The 17,846-nt window shown below is 39.7% G+C and overlaps 1 protein-coding gene across 5 annotated transcripts in view; it reads right to left on the minus strand.

Moving 5' to 3' along the window:
* The window catches only part of tln2a (talin 2a), a 97,319-nt gene that overhangs the window by 46,577 nt on the left and 32,896 nt on the right, over window positions 1-17,846 (minus strand). For 4 of the 5 annotated variants that reach the window (XM_054770916.1, XM_054770917.1, XM_054770918.1 and 1 more), the window contains exons 3-8: window positions 7,970-8,133; window positions 7,727-7,824; window positions 5,750-5,879; window positions 3,731-3,883; window positions 3,139-3,281; window positions 656-783 (exon numbers count right to left, since the gene is read on the minus strand). In XM_054770916.1, coding sequence (XP_054626891.1) covers window positions 656-783; window positions 3,139-3,281; window positions 3,731-3,883; window positions 5,750-5,879; window positions 7,727-7,824; window positions 7,970-8,133 — 816 coding nt within the window. Of the gene's footprint in view, window positions 1-655; window positions 784-3,138; window positions 3,282-3,730; window positions 3,884-5,749; window positions 5,880-7,726; window positions 7,825-7,969; window positions 8,134-17,846 lie in introns of those variants that run through there. The other variant, XM_054770920.1, reaches the window with a different exon arrangement.

The raw sequence follows: 17,846 nt of genomic DNA on the forward strand, positions 1-17,846 counted from the left end.
ATGCAGGGCTTCTGCGCACGGTTCACCCGTGATTAACGGTACAGATTAAGATATAATTTTAATAAATAAAGAATAAATTTGTAATAGTAATATGGGCTGCTGCGCTTTGCCTCCAGGCCCATAAAAAGTAGAAGTCGGCGGTGGCTCTCACAAAGTCTGCCGTGATTAGTGGTAGCCACTGTTGTTCATGGAAGTACCATTTGTTGCTATGGGCTCTGTGAAATCAATACGGCCAGTTCCGGGAATGCTTAAAATGACCAAAATACGGCAAAACACCCAGTATCACATGTTAAGAATGTGCCTATTACTACATGGTCACAGCATGTATATTTGGAGGCGTTTAACAGAGGGCTCTATCGGCAGACTAGGGGAAGGAATCCCGTTTCCTACACAGTCAGCTGCCTCGTGCTAGCAGTTGTTCTCAGAAACAGAAACAATAAAGGCGTGTGTGTTCATGTCTCATAAGGATTGTGGGTGATGGGCAAAATTCTAAAAAAAAAAAAAAGTGCAGTCTTCCTTTAAATGAGGGGTTTTCAAAGTGTAGCACCCCCCTCAGAGACCCACTTCATGCTTGGATAACCGCTGATAAAAATGCTGCAAATTATTAAGTACAAATGACACATTTCATGTAGCGCAGGTGAGATACAGTACGTACTCTAAGAATCCAGGTTTGTGTTTGTGCTCTATGAAAGGTCCAAACTGGATCTGGGCCTGAATCCCGCCAAACTCGCCAGCCTTGTCGAATGACACGGGGTGCGAACCATTTAGGATGTCATCTCGAGCCTGAAAGAGAAGAAAAGACCATTAATTTTAATCCCAACTGTTAATATGGGACATTAAAGTTAATTTAAGAATGATGTATATTCAGATTTCAAATCATCCCATAAAGTGTAATGAGGTGTTAATTAGAAGGAGGCAATCATTGAAAAGAGGGCAAAATGATGTCGGTTATTGTGGTAAATTTCATTAACGGTCAATTTTCGGTTTATCGCCCAGGCTTAGTCCAGTGTAACCGCCGTTTCCGCTTGGATGCATTTCACTGCAGCACACAACATTCCGTGTGGAGGAGCTGCCAATAAAACCGCGTCTTGCATGAACTGCAAGCGGTAGGTACGTTTTCCATGGTAACTAACTCGGTTCCGGTCAAGTTTTCTCACTATGATGACTTTGACTTAAATTCTGAAGCATGATTCAGCACATAAATCTGTTAATAATGGGAGCCCTCTGTAGCAGCATGAGTGTAAACCAAGGAGTCTTGAGCTAAACCAGGAGTGCCGATTGACATCCACTTCCGTATTATGCCCAGCGTGGGTTTGGCCGCCATGATGAGGAGCAGAATCCAGAAACGATGCATTGAAAACATGACGTCGGCACAGACGGTGCAAAAGTAGTGGCAGAGCTACAGACGGTCACTCTCCGGTCACTCCCCCCGGCCATCTAGACAATTCAGGTATCAACTTATTGACATCCTATATGTGAGTAATGGTCTCACCTTCGCCACCCCAAAGAAAAATGTTTGACTCCGCCGCTGCTCACTTCAGGTGCTCTCAGCAACCCTGCCATCAAATTAACAGTTCTGCAATGTTGTCTGTTCATCTTCTGCTGGTTGTTGAAAAACATTAAATAAGTTAATAATAATAAATAAAAAATAGAAATTTATTTTATAATAATAAATTTTTAAAAAGCTAAAAATAAAAATTATTTGTCATAATAATAAATAAAAAAATGCAGACGCAGCAGCTGCAGCAGTCCAATGCAGCCCACCACCACAGCTTCCGAAAATCCTAGGGGAAACTCTGCATTGTCAAAAAAACTATTTAAAAGACAGTTAACAGATTTCCTATGCCATAACTCCAAAAATTTACATTTTATAGAGAAGGAATCCTATTTCACAGAAATTCACTTATCACGGTCGGGTCTGGAACCAATTAACTGTGATAAACAAGGGATTAGTGTACTGCTAATTTAAAAAACAACACCGGGTCTACTAATGGTGGTTATTTACTCTTGCTGACGATGCACCCGGCGACTATAGAAGATTGTGGTCATGTGAATTGAGGAGTTAATTGGAGCATCTATGCTAATAGTGCATGTGACGTGTAAATGGTGCTTTCAACAAGATCAATAAAACAAGCTTGACATTTGTGAATTAACTGCTATATATCCTTCCCCCCCTAAGTCTGCCTGCCTTGTATTTTCTCACACAAGTCTCGCTCATTATACTCTAGAAAAAAACTGATCTGAAACGTCAAACTTGCCAAATGGTGGCGCTGTTTTTAAAATGGGAAGCCACAAACTGTGACAGTCCAGGACTCCCATAGCAAAGGCTTGAAATTTCTGACACTCAAATACTTTGTAAAATTGTGAATCAACACCAAATTTGATACCAGCCTTTGACAACATGACATAGTTGAGCAAGATTGGTTGACAACTGTCGTGCCATGTATCAAAACACGGCAGCACCTCAGCAGCTAACTGTCTTAACTCACTGATCGTCGGTTATGAGATTCAAAAACTTTGAGGGTATACAAAACACACAAGGTAGCATGTTTCACAAAATACTGAGCTGACAGCTGGAAGTGGACTCTAAAAATTCCAAGCTGTGGTTCTGATCGTCTTAGTTCAGCAGTCTTTGCTGAACTAAGTCATACTCCGATCTATAAAATCTAGTAACTGAAACCAAAAATTACTGCAATGTTGGCCCAAGGCAAAGGCTCTTAAACAGACAAAACCTCTCCACTCCTAGTTCTTCACAATGATCTCACCCAGTTCTTACAACCGGCAACCCGCATTTCATCCCTTACAGTTATTCTGCGGCGAGACTTCTAACCAGAACCAGACGTGGATCCTATTTTACTGCCGGTTCTCGGCTTCTTACAAGATGCAGCTGAAAAGTAGGCAAGGTACTCCATGACCTCGCCCTCTGGCAATGTTTCAGACATCCTTGTTTCACATTCCACATTTAGACAATTCTCTCATATCAGCCTGCCATCTTTAATGGCATTCCAAACAAACAATCTGCAGAATAATCAGTGACAAGCTAGTGATGCAGACAAACAGACATAGCGACATATTGCTTTTTACTGTGCTTTGTCAAGATACTCTCCAGATAAATGTGGGCGAATGGTGTGGTCAGACCTGCACGTAAAGAAGGTTTAGCTGGACCGGGTCACGGGAGTCTACATTTTGGTCCGAGTAGAAGAACTTGCGTCGCAGCAGAAGCGTCTCGTTCTCGTCCACGCCTTGCTCCCTGAAAGTCCTGCTGTGGTCCAGCCAGTTCACTGACAAAAGACATTAACATTACTTGAGATGTTAGGCACCTCTTGTTATAAATGATCATTAAGGGTTCATTTGAAGGCTTTTCATGAAAAAGAGGCTTTATTGCTAGTTAGTGGATGTGTACATGTGGATGGATGACTTTTTAAAGTACTAATTTGCAACTATATTTTGGATTATTTTCTCAATCAGCGATTTGAGAGTAACGTTTTTACAAATTCAAAAGATTCTCTCAGCAATTCAACATGGCCTGCCTTGTTCAATATGCAATTTTTAAAAAACTATAATAAATTGTCCATTAAAGACTTAAATTCTGAAATATAACACTAAATAATTTGATTTAAGTTATTTATTTCACAAATAATTCATTTATTATTATTACTTTACCTAAATTGGATTATATTTAGTTATTTTAGGCACAAATCATATATAGATAGACACTGTACAAACTCACAGTCATCGTCTGTGTGCAGTTTGGCTTTCAGCTTCTCCATCTTCCTCTCGTCACGCAGCAGTGTTCTGTCTTTCTTCAGCGTGCCCATCCCGTCGTCTTTCTTCTCCTCCACCATCTCCTGGATCAGTGAGTACTCCTCGTAGTTAGTGATACCTGCAAACAAACAAAAGAGAAACGCAGTAGTCACTGCTGTGCATTGTTAGAAGAGCAATTGCTTTTTTCCCTCTGTCAGTTTAATATTTATTCCATCACACTGCATGATTGTTGAACAGGATTACTGAAATCAATCATTTTGCTGCATTTTAACCGAGAAGACTAGCTACAAATATAGAGAACCACAACATCTCCTAACGAGCATTTGGCACATTGCTTATGATGTTGTGTATGGCATAAAAAATGTTCAACAAAACAATCAAGTTCTGGGAATAAAGTCAGCGCAAATAAAACTGTTAGGAATGGGAAAACATGTCGTAACGTCATCAAAATTGGAGGAAAAAACAACAATTTTGGCCCATGTTGAGATGTAAAATACTGTTACAAAGAAAATTTTAAACGTGAACGGTGTTCTATGCACACCAATATAGACTGTATACAATAGGTGTTGTCATACAGTATAAATAAAAATATATTTTTCCATACACAAGGCAACAAATTTCAGCTATCACACACTTAGCAATTGCCAAAAAGGAAAACAATTGCAAATCAAATAAAAACAAAGTAAAGTAAAAAATATACTGTATAAATACAAATATTAAAAATAAAAGAACATTTAGAGGAAAAAAATGATTTTTTTCTTATTTAAGCCGCACCGGTGTAAAAGCCGCACGTGTCCACGTAATAAAGTGGCACATTGTTGCACGCACAAGTCCGTAAGGACCAGTCAGATATTTATTTGACAGGAGCCATTCATGAGCTATGAATAAACTCACGACAAGCTTGTCAACTCATTGTAAATTGCAGGAGGTCATTATTCATTACAACAGTCTCACGGTTTGATCTTAAAGGCAACTAACACTGAAAGGTTATACCTCAGAAATATAGAAACATTATCAATACAAGTTTTATATGAAAAAACCCAACATTTTAAAGTGTTTGAGAAAACCATTTCATTGGAGGAGAGCATAGAAAGCATAGAAAATGCCACTTCTGTCCACCAGAGGAAGCGAGTGGAGCCCAAAGCAAAAGAGGGGAGCTGACATCATTGCAGCCCCCCAATGAATGCACTGCCCTGACGCAATGCCTGATGGGAAAACTTTAAAATGTTAATTTTTTTTTTATTTTAAAGTCATATTGGGACATGTTTGTATATTTGCATATACACTTTTGAGAATTAAGTTGCTTTGTGATGAATTTAGTGCTGGTAGTAAAGTGTTCTTTGAAAAATGACACAGCGAGTCAGGCTGTTATGTTGTTATACTGCTATACTGTATATACACTGACCTCCACTGACTTCAAGTGGGTTGACAAGCTTGTTGTGAGTGCACCGATTTCCTCACTGACTCGTGAACGGCACAGTACTTAAACAATTAGTAGTTCTGAAGGAAAGGAGATGTCACAACATTAGAATTTAGCCGCACCTCTGTGTAAGCCGCAGGGTTCTAAGTTTAAGAAAAAAGTAGTGGCTTACAAACCGGAATTTACGGCAATTTCTAGTTTTTGTTTGTTTTCCTTTTTTTTAGTTAATTTTAATTGATTCTAAACCTACACTTTGCACGGGGAGAAAATGCAAAAGGCAAAAAGCCAAGCAATTAGCCTATTAATATTTTGTGGAATTACTCAAGCTGGAGTCAAGGGTCAAATCGGTACACTCCTGTGCAAAAGCCACCATTAAGTTGTTTCAGAAATTCTATAGTGGCTATAGTGACAAATCTACTTGACCAATGAGCGTCTTGTCGTGGTTTATGTCACTCATATGGTCTCAGAAATGGGACCTGGTTTTGTTCACGGAAAAGAGCCAAAAGCAAGTAGAGGCGAGTAGGTACCATGCAGTAGAGTTGTTGAGTATTGAGCGAGTAGTACCTATTCTACTGCATATCGTCACAAGCAGCTCCCCGACTGTTTTAGAGTCATCCACCATGATGGTTTTTACGGCCCCGTCCAGCATTTTGATTTTCTGGGGCTTCTGCTTCTTCTTGTATTCAAGAATGTCCTGCAAAGTTAAAAAAAGGAAAACAAAAAAAAAGAATTAAGAAGAAGAAAGAGAGAGGAATGAAACAAATGAACGATGAAGCACAAAGCGAGACTTGAATGTTTTCCCCTTAGAGGAAAAAATGATCAAATGGGTCTAAGTTGTGCGATCCCGAGACGAGCGAGTAGAAAGGGGCGGGGGGAAAGCACAAAAACTAAATTTACCGGCTGCCTATCACAGCCCGCTGCTTCCTTTTCCTCAATCACAATGAGGAGAAGAGATTTGGTACAGAAGAATTGGTCACAGTCATGCATGCTACCTTGCCTTGGCTTGAAAGCAGAGAGAAGTGCAAAACCACAGGCATTCATGTACAGAGTAGCTTCTGGCAGCAAATATGATAGAACTTTTCAAATAAGCTGGATGTAACACTCCTTTACACATGACCTTTGGTGAAAATAAGTTATTCATCATTTTATTTTGTTGTTCAGCATGTTGCTGGATGTCATTTATGCATTTCTCATCCCCAATGATGATCACCATCCCCAAAATTTTAGCGCTTCTAGTTTCGGCAGGTATCCTTTTGGTTTTTGTGGAATCAGACCCAAAATACCCGAGGAAGCTGGTGTCACGTCACAGCTTAAACAGGTACAATGCTGTGCAAAAGCAACCATTAGATTTGTTGTTTTAGCAATTCTATAATGACCACATTTCCAGTAATACTGTAACTAGATGCATTTGGCTAAGATAACTCTTCTACGACCAAACTGCTGCACAAAAAAGGGTCAGAATTAGTCAAAACATGCAACCCTACTGTGTTGTCTGTGCTATTTTTATGACAAATACACCACATGGTGGCACTGTTATTAAACCTCAATGTTACACCCCATAAGGCTAACTGACTTGAAATTTCTCACACAGCTGAATGCAATCTATAAAACACACACTGTAACTTTTAGGCAGGTGTGTCCAAGCTTTTTCCACCAAGGGCCCTCTTTGTGCTGGGTTTTTTCCCCCAACTATTTCAACTTCCTTCTTGTAAATTTTCTTCTCATAATTCTGACTTTATTCCCGTAATATTTAGACTTTTTCCCGCAACACAATTTTCCAAAAATTACAACTTTATTTGTTGTTTTGTTTCCCATAGTATAACTTTAATGTTTGTCTTTAATATTTCAACTTTATGCAAATAAAATGACGTTATTTTCTCTATATTACAACATTATTCTCAGAAAATGACAACCTTTTCTTGTTAGATTACAGCTTTTTTTCCTCTTAATATTTGGACTTGATTCTTTTAAAATTACTGCTGCTTTTTCCATTTCTGCTGCTGTTATTTTGTTTTGGTTTTCTTAAATCAAAATTTAAGAATTTTAATTTTAATTTGAATTTTTTCTTTAAATTATGTTTTTTAAATGTTGTGCGGGCCAATAAAAAATAAAAAAAAAACGGCCCCCTGGCCACGCTTTGGAAGTCCCTGCTTTAAGGTGTTAAGCTCAGTCACCACAGAATTTCGCACACACCTTTAGGATGCTGACAAGCTGTGAAATTTGAGTAATATTGTTTAAAAAGCATGGCCACCATGAAGCAAAACCCCTTTGCAGGGGCATGGACGGGAATCTAGCCATAAGACACTGACTATTACTCTAATGATTGCAAAACTTTGAGGACATTTGTACTAGCACGTCTTCCAAACATTTTAACCACAACCCTGAATTGAACCCTGAAAACTGAATTTAAAATGTGTTTTAACAACTGAGATGTATATTATAGAGCTGAGCATATGTGATATAGGTATTTTTATGGTGTCCATTTTTTTGCCATTCGAATAGCAGGAATCTAATGTATATACAAAGAGCACAAATATTTACCCCATTGCGGAGCATGTAGTAGTCTAGTGTCCTGCCAGACTCCAGCCAGATGCCTTTTCTGGGGTCTTCATCAGACAGAAACAGACCATAATCTGAAGCTAGAGCAGAAAAACTGATTGAAAGGATTTCGGTGATGTAATCATCATTACAAACTGCACATATAAGAACAAAAGTATTGAGACATACAGTTTAATCTATTCATTTACTGTCAGAAAGTCTTGAGATAAATTTCAGCATTCTCACCCTGTCCGGTTTGAGCCTCAGGAACTCTTTCCCGGATGATCCTGCAGGCGTCATAGACGGCCGTGGACGGCTCAAACTGCATGGTCTTCACCACGTTGCAGTGGCGAACGCAGATTTTCAGCGATAGCACCACCATCTTGGCTGGCAGCGGGTTGCAGCTATACCTGGGCAGAGGAGGAACAGATGAAAGTTGAAGAGCAACTAGTACAGTATATGTGGACATCATTAATACAGTGGAACTATGAGCGCACAGTGATAAAACAACAGCCCACTTGTTGTCTTCACACACACACACACACATATATATTTATGTAAAATCCAGACCAAATTATTGTGTAATTTTTGTTGCACCTCAGTTGACAATCGTATAAAAGAATAACACAAATCTTGGCACAGAGTCCATCAAGCAGAACCCAAACAACACCATCATCATGATGATCACCATCATCACACATCGACAAGCGGCAAAGCAATTCCTGGCTTGTTTCCTCTGCATGATGATGAAGTCAGTACCGGCTGTTAAAAGTGACAGCACCATTCCTCCTATTTTCCCAAAAGTAATACATTCTAACCAAACAAACCAAACAAAAATGTCTTGCAATATTTCTTGTCATTAAATCTTGCCTAAAGACATGGAAAAAAAGGGGAAATGAGATGTTTGAAACTGTCTAACAGAGCATCTCCTGTCTGGGCATCAATGGTAGGCACAGGGCTCCACTGTGTCTGAGTTCAGAGTTCAAAGGTCAGTCTGAGCCATAGCGGAAAAGACAAGCAGGGTTTCTCTTCTGGCTCCTGACCCTGACTAACACTTGGAGAATTTGCTTCCTATGTGAGATGTGTTCACACACGGGGGCGGAGGTGTTGGACCCAGAGTTGACACCACAGCGAGGGAAGGTGGTGGAAATATGTATATAAATATTCTCAGGGTATGCTCACATGAGAATGTTTTTAATTGGACGGGAGCTTGGTTTTTAGATTTTCCTACCTTGCATGCATTACATTCCCTTTCACTTGGGCAGAATGCTGACATGAAAGGGTAAAACGAGACAGTAGGCTGGAGCATGTAGCCATTGTTCAATAGATCATTGATGCAGAGCAAGAGCAGGGCCTGCTGGGAACGTCCAGACCTTATTACTGTAACATGGCCTCTAATCCAATAATACCGCAGCCCACAAGTCAGCACCAGACCTGGGCCAGAAAGCACACTCAATATTTCGTCGCTAACCTAGTTTCAGCAAATAAACTGGGCTGGAGCACCGTGCTAATTAGTCCATCTGCCTTCTCTGGCACACCAATAAGTTTGTTTGTGTCGAACAACTGGATGTTTCAGAACAGATGTTGAGCATATTGCTGCTTAGCCTTAGGTGAGGCCACTTGGCCAAGAAAGGGAGATAAGGACTCATGGTTGAATCATTCTCATCAGGATCTGCAGTCAGGATGAACCTTTGAAAGTAGACAGGCAAATTGTTTCATTGTGACATGAGCTAGTTTGATGTTGCTGAAACAAACACAGCGGAAATTATTTGCGCCTGGAGCATTTTGATGAATGTGATCCCCCTTTTTTAACACAACACTGGCATTCCTGTTTGATCATTTGATCATTAAGACTAAATACTTTGCAGGTTACAGCAGGTTGTCCCTTCACAAACTAAATTAGCATCCGTCTGTTAAGTCACATGACACATGGCAACATAATGTCATACACTGACAAAAACAAACATATACTGGTCTTTTCACATACACACACACACACACACACACTGCAAACAGCTTATGTATTCCCATACACACATAATGACATCCAACAATAATGTAAAAATCTGTTCATTCACATACACACATCATTTTAATAACAGCAATCCCTCATTTATCGTAGTTAATTGGTTCCAGACTCGTGATAAGTGAATTTACACAAAGTAGGATTCTTTATAAATCAAAAATGTCTGTGGTTCGTAGCATAGAAAACATGTTTACAACCTTTTATATATGTTTTTTTTTAACATTAGACCCCTGTAGACAAGAAGTAACATCCCCATGGTCACCTTTACGCCCTGATTACCCAGTATAGTAGACATAACAGAAACATACTACACATAAATAAGACATAAATGAGTGCTTCTGTGTGTTGCTGTAAATGTGTCCCGGTGTGGGGGGAGATGAGTAGAGGCTGGACAGGAAGTGATGTTGAGGGTTCAGCTTGGCGTGGGTTACGGCCGCAAGAGTAACCGTGTTAGGGAATATTGTGCCTGTTGTGAGATAATTCAAACCTGCAATAAAAGCCTGTTGTTCAGGCGATTAAGTCTGGTACTTGTGTGTCTCACTGAACATTACAGCAAAATTACTGACACCTATGGACCAGTCTAAAATACTACACATCACAACGTCTTTGAATGAGTCTTCTGAAAGTCTTATTTGTGTTTGTTCATTTTGCCATTTTTATGCTTGCAAATGCTTTTTTTTTAATTGCTTAAATATTCCATTTTTAACTAATAATAGGTCATACTCAACCACAAAACAGAATGATTTATAATATAATATAATATATGCGGAAGTCCCGATCCGATCTTCAGGATCGGGATCAGCTGGCGATTTGCCGTATTTTGAAGATCGGATAAAATCCGCCATGAGATCGGGCCAATCCGGTTGCCGTATAACGTTCACTCCAACATGGTAGGTGCGGTAGTGCTGCCTCTCGACTTCCGCCACACACAAGCAGAAAAAAACGGCACCATGCAGACATATCCACGGTGTACTGTGGTGAAGTTAGTTTCACGCTGGACGTTGGATATCCAGCTCCGTAGCTACAGCGGTTGTTCCCCCTCACTGTGCCTGGACTGCTGTGTCATGGTGCGGGGAGCTCGCACGGGAAGTGCCTCAACTGCTGGTTGTTTACACCAGGGACCGTAAATAAATTACTATTGCATTGAAGAGAGTTTGTTAAAAAAAAAAAAGTCATATATTGAAACATTTGTCTTTCCATTCACATGCACATCGAACAAACATCTATCCAATCATTCACACATACACACACACAAACGATAAATATCGCCCTGTTCCATTCGTAACACATAAGTCAAAATCTGTCTGTGCATTAACAAGCACACATCGATCAGTCAGACTCTGAACGTTGACTAGACTTGGGCATCAATCAAAATTAATATGGTTCTTTTAGAGTATAATCAATGCAGCACATTGAATATGTAATCTGTTTGTTTTCATCTTTTAGTATCCCAAAACCCAAATGCTACTATAACTCTGCTTAGAAAGAGTTAGAGGCAGCTCTAGTTCTACCATCAGTGTTTGTGCAAATAAATCTCAACAGAATTTCTGGTAAAATCTTTAGTCCCACACACAGTTCACTTCAGGTTCATGAGGCTGTTGGTAGGCAAGTTTAAAGAGTTCACTTGTAAAAATGAAGTGGAGCTCAGCCACATCCTGTTCTGTATTCAGGATGTGACTCCTAATTCACAGCATCACTTCACACTTCAATTTCATTTTTTTACACTGCAAATGCAGCCGCATCATTGGAGTTGTTTTTTTTGTTTTTTTTTTAAGCTCTCAAAATACAGCACAGTCCACATTGCTAATCCATCCATCTTGGTGGTACTGATAAATAGAGCTGAAACAATTTCAATAAAGTGATCAAGTAATCAATACATTCTTGAAACATAGCCACCGGTCATTAATAAAACCCCAGTTGCACCAGTCACATTTGCAGTAAACAACAATGTTAGCAGCCTCAGTCTTTTTCCCCAATGATACAGTTGTAAGTGCTCAGCTAGAGCCACATGGATCCACAAATTGGGCCGCAGAAAACCTTCAGAAGCAAAAAATAAATAAATAAAATTAAGACACCCACACATTAAAAAAAAAAAAAAGGTTTGTAAATCACCAATATATTTTATGTAACTGCATATGAATTTTGGAAATAGTGGCATTTGTTTTATTTGAAACATTATCTAGAAAACAAATTAATTTGAATCCAAAGTCACATCAGGGTCATTGTTGCGCACTCGCAAATAACTCATGGCAAAACACGAAGGTGGTGTCCGTGTTGATCTTGTGCCACATCATGTCTGTGGCAATAGCCACGTCTTCAACGAAGGTAAATGCAACCTTAAAAGATCATTTACCTGCTTCAGCTGTCATTTATATGCATTTACAATTGTTTTATGCAGATAAAATCGTAATTGTAAAACTGTAAAAACGTGTGTTGTGCTGAGTGAGAGTCGTGGCCTAACAGAGTTGACTGATGATGGCATCATCAACGGGCGACAGAGCTGACTTCCGGTTCCTGTTTCCATGTATTAGCAAGCTGCTAACAAGAACGTTTTGTACTAAAAATACATCAAGAACACAGTTGCACTCATGCAGTGTATTAACAACATGATAAGACGCGCCATATTGTACACTCAAAATGTCACCCCCGGAAAAGCTAAAAAAAAAACAAAAACAAAAACAAAAAAAACTCTGAACACCAAAAGTCACTTCCTGTCCACCGCCACTCAGCTCCCCTATAGAACACATTTATAGTCACGTCAGCGTGACTCTTATTTGTCTTAAATGGCTTATTTTCCATATTATCTCCATATTATTGTGTAATACGAGTGTGAAGCTGACTGTAGGTGTGGTATTTCATGTCTAGACGGTTCTAATAATGTTACAAACCGTGTTTAGAAGGTGGTAAACAGCTTCTCTATGCTCTAACTACAAAAATATTCCATTTATAAATACTTAGTGGAAATTCAGTGGCTGCAGCTACTTATAATATGGTTTCTCTGTTTCCATGCTAATTCGCAGACTACTTCTTTGTTCGTTGTGTACGGGAATTTGAGTGTTTCGTCAATTTTGGTTAAAGTTAAGAGGAACTAAACAGAACTTATCACAATGGCATTGAAGACATTGTTGCAATTCCCGTCCAAGACTGCATTTTGTACGCTTACCACCAACAAACAATGAATGGTAAAAACACTGTCACCCACACACATCAAACCACTCTACTGTGTTGTCATCTTCTTTGTGGTTTTAATTTCATGTTGTGCGTCGCTTTGTTTTATACATTGGTTAATGACAACAACATTAGGTTCCTGTAAGGTCTGCCAGAAAGTCAGACTGAAACGAAAAGGTTGGGTTTCAATAGAAATGCTGTATGCAACGATCCACCCTGGTGGTGAAGGGGTCAGTGACACAAGCGGTTTGTTCCATGGCGTTTTGCCTTTGTGTGTACATGAATGAAAAAGAGTGGGGCAGGTGATGGTCTCTGCGGCGATGCTGGTGTCAGGTTTCATGCAGTAGGCAAACAGCGGTCAAACACTCCCCCCTGAACCAACATAGCTTGACCATTCACCACCATCCACTTGTCTGCTCCTCATTTCGCTGGGAATGAACGTCAACTGTGACAGGAAATGGAATCAATGAAGCCTCTACACCAGAAGGGGAAATCTATTTGACATCTTTTTGGCACATTTGCCACACCATTACTCTACTGTGAAGGGCCACTGGAAAACGACTCCATTTTTCAGCTACCACTTCAACAACCATTTTCCTCTTTAGGCCGTGTGCTCGGTTTTAAATTGGGCATTTTCACTGATAAATCGATGTTTGACTTCTGAGTAGGAGGTAATTAATTCATTCATCTAATAAACATCTGTCTGTGTGTCTGTCACACATACATGTTGATTAATTCACAAATACAGTACATGTGGAAAACATTGCTTTTTGCATAAAAGCATAATGTTAACACCACTGGTCCGGTCACATATAAACACACACACAGTGTTGCCTCGTATATCGTGGGGGATAGGTTCCCAAAATAGCCAGCAATAAGTGAAATCTGTGAAGAATTTCCTGAATTTTAATGATCAACCTAGAGGTCAATCACAAGAAATGATTAAGTCACCCACGCGTATTTCACTCCTGTGACCGTGCCTTTTCGTCCTGGCGCCGTTCCGCTGTACCGTAGCGTTTTTGTATCCTTGTTAAAACATATTACTGCAGTACTCCCTCTGTTGCAGTCCTCCTCCTTCAAACCGAAGATCCATTTACAAGCTTGCAAGCAAGCTAGCGATGACACAGGAGACAAGGCAGGACGGCACGAAGGAGACTGATTGACAATGGTCTACAGCCAATCAGGACGCAGAAAACAATGGGCGGTGCAGAGAGACGAGAGAAGGAAGAGAGAGACACTCAACTTCCCACAATGCAACTCTTCTTACAGGGCCGGGCTCAGCTTGTAACAGCGTTCATACACTCTAATTTAAAAAAAAAAAAGCAATTAAAAAAAAAATCTGCCAAAGGTGAACCGCAACCGCAAACGAGTAAGGGAACATGAAAATTTTTTGAGTAGAATACTCGATTACTAATACTATTGGATAACTGCAGCCCTACTCACATACACACATAATGTAAACATCTGTCCAGTCACACATACACGCACATGTTGTAAACATCTTGTCTGTCCATTCACATACATACACAATGTCAAGATCAGCGTATTCACATACACAAACACACAGTATCAAAATCTGTTAGTCCATTCACCTACACAATGATTTGGGGCACCCTGGGGGGAAAAAAAATCACTTTGTGCCCGACCAAAAAAATTCATAAAAAATAATTAAATAAATTAAATAAAAATGTTTTCATGTTTTCTAGGGCCCCTGTCGGTCACGGGCCCTTAGAATCGTCATCACTGTTTGATGTTGGCACCCTTGCAAACACATATTGTGAAAATCTGTCTATCCATTTCCAAACACATTTTACAACGGAGTGGAACATATGCATATGGGAAATTCTCAGGCTACACATGTAGGTCAGAGAAGGAATAAGTAACAAAAGTTACTCAAATATTTGTGCTCCTTTGTTGACTTTAAGGACGGACATGCAGACGTTGATATGTAGTTAGTGCACCATTAACGAAATGACTAATTGTGCTCCGCTTTACTCAGAAAAGGCAATGAGCAAACAGTAACCAATAAAAAGTGACAGTTGTAGAGACAGGGTAAACAGCGGTCTTGGAAAGTTACAAACTGGGAAAGTTAAATAAGTACAATCAGTTAGGGATGTCTCAGTCTGATATTGGATATCGGGGCAATGTTTTAGAAAAAAGCTAAATCGGATTATACTGTATGTATGCCCGCATGTCAAATCTCCAACACTGGGAGTCCGATACCAGCAGTTGATTCCAGACTCCACCCCAGCACATCTATCCAGCAGTAGTGACGTGCGGCTCGATACTCCTGATACCAGCTTTTCATGCTCTAAATTCTATACGAAAATCTAAATATCGATACTTTTGATACTTCAGTCATTTGATGCAATGTTTGTCTGCAATGTCTGTGGAAACGGTGGCCGATCGTAAACAGAGCCGTGTGTGAATTGTGAATACATTTTTTATTCTTAATAGTACTTCTTACTAATTAATCATTTATGTTAACAGTGTTATTATTTTACTTATTTTATTTTTTTATTGTTTAATATGCCATTTTCAGAAATGATTTTGGGTTTTTTCTGTTATATATTAGCTTGGCAAAATTGTAAATATGGGGGGGGGTGGGGGGGGGGGGAATTAATAACTTTAATTCATTATTAAATTATTAATTTATTGAAATTAATTACATATTTAATTAATACATTAATTAAATGTCTTGTATTCTTTATGCTATAATATGAAATGCTAATTTTCTATATTTACCGGACACATTTGGTGAATTTGCCCATCGAATCGGTACCGCCAACACCAGCCTGAATCGTAACACGCATCACTATCCCGCAGGGACCGGATAGAGCCCATTTGATCACAACAACAAAGCAGCGTGGAGCAGGAGTGATGTCAACCGTGTGGCAGTAAAAAGACAGCTGACACGCAATCATTGTCGGTATCGGCCGATATTCAAGGCTGCAATATCGGAAGTGACAAAGTCGTAACGGGAGACCCCTAAAATCAGTGCCAAGAAGCTTCAACAAATCAATAAAAGTCGGCATGTAGAAAAAAATCCTAGATAATCTCAGTGATCTGTAAGTGTATATTAATGCAGGGCTACGTTTCTGTGGCGACTGTCACATTTAGTTAAAAGGGCAGCGATGATTCTTGCTGTCAGATGGAGCCTTTTACTCATTATGCCCCTAAATACAGTAAATGCCTACGTTTTATTGGTCATGCATTACATCACTGCATCGCTGAAAAAAGTAACACACTACTGTAGTTAACACATGTGAAAAGGCAAGAGGCTAAGGCTAACTTTAGTTCATCAGTAATAGTTTTACATCCTACTACGATGACTCACTGGCTATTTTCGAGTCTTCCATGTATGCAAAAGGCATCAGGACACCCATGATAGCCATCTAGACAGGGGTGCCAAGGAGGCTAATGCCTGTCGTTGAGAGGACTACATCCTGCTGACTGTCCCCGCACTAGCAGGTTCAGATTCACTAAATAGGAGCCCGCCAGACGCTGTCATGTCCACGCCGTCGCGTCACCGCTAAGGATAGTCTCAAAGTCGTAGTGTTACGTGAGCCTCCCCGCCTCATCCACTGCAGCGTCCTCCACCACCGAGCTACTAATTGCTCCCAGTGAGCAACTCCTGCAGTTTTTAGCAGTTTTTAGTGTGGGAATGTCAACGTGAATATGGAGAAATGTCTGGATTTGAACAACATATGTGACATTAGCGGACAGCAAAGGGATTATTGCTGTAAGGCTTTTACCTATCCGTCTCTAATTGGGGAAGGTAGCTGGTCAAAGGTCATATTAGGACAAGTTTTCTCCTCCAACTTATAAAAATCATTTATTGTTGTTAGAAATGTGTCATATTTAGTCATAATATTTCACAATTGTAATAGTGTACCCATTTAGACATATTTCTATTGCACAGAATTTTATAATGATTTTTACAAATTATATTATATAATTATATTGAAATTGAGGGCAGATTAATTGTATTTTCTTTTTTAAATTGATTATGCTAATTTTCATCTCTCATGGGAAAATTCCAATAGATTGCATCGAATTAATTAAACAAATACTATCAATATAATCTATGTTTACAGCTTTTTAAAAGATGTATTTTTGGTTTACATGGACTACTTTACATACTTTACATAAATGAAATCATTTCAAACATATAGTAACACTGCATAATTACCCAATAGGCATTGGCCGGTATGAGATTGTGACGGTATGATAACCGTGGGCAAAAGTATCACGATTTGATGGTTTCACTGTATTATAACTGCAGCTCTAAAATGTGTTATTTTTAAATATCTTTTTTGAAAAGAGGAAGAAAAGGGCAAGCCAAAACAGTCATTTTTAAACCATCTAACATAAGGCCACTTTTGCAGAGCTGCTGGAAATGTGAATTTCTCTTGGAGATAAATAAAGTATCTCTCTATCTTGCTTGTTCAGTGGAGAGTAAACACTTATCCTCCGCTCCAGTCTCCTCTTCTCAATCACATCTCCACATTTGGTGACTCTCGACGGAAGCAATATGTCCACCGTACCGGCGCTGCTCATTAATAACAGGGAAGCACACTGAATCCCACTTCCGACTGCAGGACGTGACAAAGTATTTCCACGTAGCGGTCGCACTGGACATCCTCACTTTATCTCAAATCGGAGGAACGGTATGACACAGAATTTTAGTGGTTTTGAAAACGGAACTTTTTCATACCGCGGTATACCTTGAAACCGGGAACCGGCCCGTGCCTATTGTATGATCCATCCATCCATTTTCTATACCGCTTCTCCTCATTAGGGTCGCGGGGGCATGCTGGAGCCTATCCCAGCTGACTTCGGGCAACAGGCGGGGTACACCCTGGACTGGTCGCCAGCCAATCGCAGGGCACATTTAGACAAAACAACCATTCACTCTCACATTCGCAC

This window comes from Dunckerocampus dactyliophorus, chromosome 3 (genome assembly GCF_027744805.1).
Source record: "Dunckerocampus dactyliophorus isolate RoL2022-P2 chromosome 3, RoL_Ddac_1.1, whole genome shotgun sequence".
NCBI lineage: Eukaryota > Metazoa > Chordata > Actinopteri > Syngnathiformes > Syngnathidae > Dunckerocampus > Dunckerocampus dactyliophorus.